The sequence below is a fragment of the Lathyrus oleraceus genome, chromosome 7 (genome assembly GCF_024323335.1).
Source record: "Lathyrus oleraceus cultivar Zhongwan6 chromosome 7, CAAS_Psat_ZW6_1.0, whole genome shotgun sequence".
In the NCBI taxonomy this organism is placed as follows: domain Eukaryota; kingdom Viridiplantae; phylum Streptophyta; class Magnoliopsida; order Fabales; family Fabaceae; genus Lathyrus; species Lathyrus oleraceus.
In genome coordinates this window covers 233,641,698-233,646,754 of record NC_066585.1, presented here as the reverse complement: position 1 = coordinate 233,646,754, position 5,057 = coordinate 233,641,698, and the positions used below count along the sequence as shown (strand labels likewise).

The window sequence follows — 5,057 nt, the reverse complement described above, 5'->3', positions numbered from 1 at the left end:
ATGAGCTCTAGCAGTTTTGTCGCTCTTGACGTTGGTTCCTTTTGAAATATTTTCCGGAATTGCTTCCCAACTAGACATCCTTCACACAGTTGGTCTAGGTGGTTTATACTAGGCAAGCCTTTCACCATCTCCTTCTTTGACAAACATTTTAGATTGTTGAAGTTGTGATGTTTGAATCGTAGATGCCATATCCATGAAAAGTCAGTATAGCAAGTCTTGAGATACTTTGCAACATCATTTTGAATGTTCAATAGGAACATTCTATTATTTGACATAGGCACCTTATCAATCAAGTTATGCTTACAATCTCTTAAGAAAAGACTATGTTCTTCAAGTGGATGTCATAACCTTTCTCTAATAATTGTCCCAAGCTCAAAATATTATTCTTCATGTTAGGAACATAGTAGACATTGGATATGAATTGATGACTCCCATTCTTCAAGTGTATAAGAATTTTACCTTTCCATTTAACCAATATGTTTGAGTCATCTCCAAATGAGACATTTCCAGTTGTCGCTTCATTGATCTCTATGAACATGCTTCGATCGTCGCATATGTCATTGCTTGCGTCGATGTCGAGGTACCACTTGTTTCTTTTCTCTTCAACTTGGTTTTGGCACGCAAGCAACAAAGTTTCTTCTTCTCCGCCTTTTTCTTCTACAAAGTTAGCTCTCTCCACAACCTTCTTTGAGAATCTACACTCAGATGCATAATGACCGATCTTGTTGCAGTTGAAGCACTTGATTTGTGATTTGTCACACTTCGACCATGATTTTCCTCTTCCACGACCTCTTGTTGCTTACGGACTCCAACTTCTTTCTCAATTGTTAGAGTAGTTGTTGTAACCACCTCTTCCTTCTCCTCCATGTCCTCGTCCACGCCCACGATCACGATCTTGGCCACGACCTCGTCCTCTTTGGCTCTTGTAATATGAATAATTTGTTTCCTTTATGTTGAGTTACAGTAATTGCTCCATAGCCTCCTTTTGTTTAATTTTTATCTTTTTTTTTCTTTGTATGCTTGTAAGGAACCCATGAGTTGCTCAATAGTCATGGTCTTTAAATCCTTGTTTTCTTGGTAACAATGAAGTTAAAACTTGGATTTAAAGTGAGAAGTATTTTCTACATAACTTTCACCTCATCAACATCTTCACTATTTCTTTTAAGTTGATTGACTACGACCAATACTCGGGAAAAATAATCAGAAACTGACTTGGACTCTTCCATAAATAAACATTCAAAATCACCTCTAAGAGTTTGAAGACGAATCTTTTTCACCTGTTCCACTCTTTTGTTGTAGGTTTGAAGTTTGTCCCATGCTTCTTTGCCCGTCATTGCGTTGGAGATCTTCTTAAATGTATCTTCATCTACCGATTGATAAATGAGGAAGAGAGATTTCTTGTCTCTCTTTCTTGACTCCTTCAATGTCTCCTTTACACCCTGGCTCAGTGAGGCTTCATCTTTCTCCTTGAAGCCTTTCTTAATGATATCTGACACATCTTGAGCTCCTAGTAGCGCCTTCATCTTTATACTCCAATTGTCATAGTTGTTCTTTGTGAGCATTGGCATTTGGAAAGGGAAACCTCTATTCTCCATTTTTTGAGGACCTTGAAGCTCTGATACCACTTTGATGGAAATAAATTATTTTTGTGTTTATGGAAAGTGTGTGGGAATATTAGAGGCTCGAATAGAAACTTGATAGGTAGGAGAATTATTTATGGAAGAGAGAACTTTGTACTTTTGCTTGATACAAAAGTGTAGGATTGCATCTCTATTTATAATAATATAAGGAGAACTCTAGACACACTAATTCTAGAGAGTTCTCAACTCTAGACATTCAAAGAGTATTCTAGAAAGTATTACAACCCTAAGAAATATCTAGACACTCCAAATACTACAAGAGTTTTCTAGAAAGATTACTCAAAATAAACTAAGCCCAAAAATCAAATAATATGGTTAGGCCCAAATCAAGTTTAATATTTCAACATTTCATTCATGCCGACAACTTGTTTAACTGGTTCAATTTCAACTAACCGCTAAGTTCGAATCATGGAATCCACCAACGTGACATCATTTGAATTCACGATCGTAGCCCCATCATTGATTCCTCAATTTCTTTCTTCTGGGAAATTGAAGCCAACCTATCTGGTTTGGAATTGTGTTACCGTCATAGATTGTAGACCCACCATGCCGTGAAGTCGATCTTTTGATGCCTTACTCGCGAGGGCTGCTCCTATTGTGACCTCGAGATCAGATGGAGAGCCTCCATTGTCCCTCTAAGGAGTGAGCTGAATATGGAGATATGAATGAAGTCCCTCATATATATGTTTTGTTTGGTCTGTATAACTTCACTGTTGATTCTCGTGGTGGCGCCGATACTCAACAATTCCATCCATTAGCACCGAGGACATAAGACATACAAATACACAACATTTACAAACAGTAATATTACACACATAATATAAAATTCACAAAATAGTTTGTTAAGATGAATGGGATCTATTACAGCACCGTTATCGTCTGTTACAGTTAGTAGTACAAATTGATTTTGTGAGAATTGGGTGGCCATGTTAGTTTTATCGGAGCTCCACGGGGGGCGCCAAATGTTCTTGTTAAAATATTAAAAGGTTGACTTCCTTGTTATTAGTTAAGGAGAGCATAAAATGATTCGTTAATGTGCCTGTGATTGATATAGGGGGATGAGGTTGTCGACTCCGTTCATGGGATCCCTGTGTCTTACAAGCATATTGCTTTTATGTTACTCTCATCCAATAGTTTATTTTCTCATGTTACTCACCCTATCGCGCCCCTCCTCTTTATTTCTCCTGTTGATCCCTATTTATATGCAAGTCTGACTCTCCCTTGGATGTTGAAGGGACGTGGTTTGAATAAGTAATTATTAACCATTTTATGCCTGACTCATTATTAACCATCTATAACGGACTCGTCATTTACTATTTGTATGGACTCGTCCCTTGGAGTGTCATAACGACTCCGACTTGGTCAGTCCTTTCCGAGTCCGGTAAATTGAGTCCAGGATATACATAATGACCGACTTGGTAATAATTTCCCGACCTCATAAATTTTTCGGACTATATACGAGCATACCAAAATCCGAGAGAAATATAGTTGGTCCTAACATTTCTGAGAGATACACCTTGATTCCGATTTCATACCTCGACCAATCAAATAATTTTTGGGATGGTAAAGTTGATAAAATAATTAATACTATATTACAAATTTAAAATATTGATTTGAAAGAAATAATTTTTAATTTAAATATGATATTATATTGTGAGATAGAGAGAGAAAGAAGGAGACATCATAGTTAAAAGAGCACGGTTTTCCTCAAACAGTGTTTCAAAGGACACGTATTTCCCATTGTATTCCCACTGTATTTAACGATAAGGTAGACGCCATTAACATCTTCAACCATAATTTCCATAGATATTTTTCCTGAAAAAAAATCACCCTGAGTTTATCAATAATCGAAAACCTGTTAAAATCTTCAAATCTTGCAGAATCCAACTCCTGTAAATTGAATTATCATCAAAGCGGTAATGGCTTCTTCGGAATCTCACAACACCACAGGGAGCGGAGAAGGGAAGAAGCATTCAACGAGCGAGCTTATGGCAAGCGCAAAACTGGTAGCAGAGGCAGCACAGTCAGGTTTCGGGCCAGGACCTGATGGGAAGGCGGTGGACAAAGGGAAGGTGGCTGATGCAGCTGGAGATCTTCTAGATGCAATTGGTGATTATGCCAAATTGGATGATCAGAAAGGGTTAGGACAGTACGTTGATAAGGCTGCTGATTATCTTCATCACTATCATCCCACCACCGCCGCCGCTGCAACTGCTGATCATCCAACTTCCAAACCGGATCACCACAAAAGCGATGATACTGCCAAAACCGACGGTGGAGAATCAGGTGGACATGGCCATGGCCTTGGTGATTTTGCAAAGGCTGCAGGAGGTTTCTTTCATAAATGAAAAGAAATATCATTGATTTAGACTCCGCATATTGTATTGATCCGTAAAAGAGACTATGTTTGAACCAAGGTCCTTCCCAGTTTGTGTATGTTTTAACTAATTCTGTTGTATGTAATTATTCAATCATGTTTCCTTTCTTGTATTTAATTTAGTCTCTTTTGGCTACATGTAATTTCGTTCCTGTCTAGCATGACACTTTGTTCTTGTGTCCTGTTTCCTGTTTAGTAACATAACAACTTCATTAGACAGTTATTATGGTTATGACTAGTGGCTTCCTAGTTGAAAGTTGGAATTCAGAGATTTATGTCACGAATAATATGTTAGATTTGAGATTTCATTTTTATGATAACTTCATCCATTCTTTTTGTCTGTTTAACTCAGACCCATCTTTCTTCTTGTCATTCAGCCATACATTTTCTTATTGCTTTTGTTATCACTTTGATATATTTAGGAGAAATATGAACACAATTTCAAAAGGAAAATTATATGGATACACACACAAAAATAAATAAATATAAAAGCCTAACGAATATGTCACATCAAGAGACACACCATGTTAATCTTAAATTTCTCTCACTTTCGTTCGTCACTAATTTGAATACTATAGTGCTTGCAAGTATTCCTCCGCGCCACCAGACCGAAGCTTCAAGACAACAAAAACTTTTCAAGACCAATTGTATTTATGTGTTATGTGTTAGTGAACCATCAAATACAATATAATAGCAAGAAATGTGAGGTAACCATAGGTAAGAATCTAGTACTTGTTAAATGGCCTATTTGATAGTTTCTAGTTTCTAAACTTTTAGACTAAGATAAGACTAAATTTATTAAAGAGTCACAACCTAACTAAGGAAGGATCAACATTTTAAATATGTGAAATTTACCATGTTTAGATGGTTATAAGATAGACTTTTGTGATCAAATCATGGTCCTTCGAAAACATTTAGATTACGATATATGAAACACACTAGATAAATCGATACCAAATAATTATTTCATACTTTATGTCCCTTTAAAGTTCACTTATAAAACGACTTTCACCCCAGATGCAAGATATTTTTCTATTTCA

The 5,057-nt window shown here is 36.7% G+C and overlaps 1 protein-coding gene across 1 annotated transcript; it reads left to right on the top strand.

Moving 5' to 3' along the window:
- Positions 1–3,351: 3,351 nt before the first annotated feature.
- Positions 3,352–4,364, top strand: LOC127105754 (nodulin-related protein 1). Its single transcript, XM_051042957.1, has one exon. It carries the CDS (start codon positions 3,560–3,562, stop codon positions 3,986–3,988), a length of 429 nt encoding a protein of 142 aa, XP_050898914.1. The 5' UTR covers positions 3,352–3,559; the 3' UTR covers positions 3,989–4,364.
- The last annotated feature ends 693 nt before the right edge of the window (positions 4,365–5,057 follow it).

Coding starts and splice junctions, on each gene's coding strand:
- LOC127105754 (XM_051042957.1), top strand. CDS start 3,560: ATGGCTTCTTCGGAATCTCACAACACCACAGGGAGCGGAGAAGGGAAG.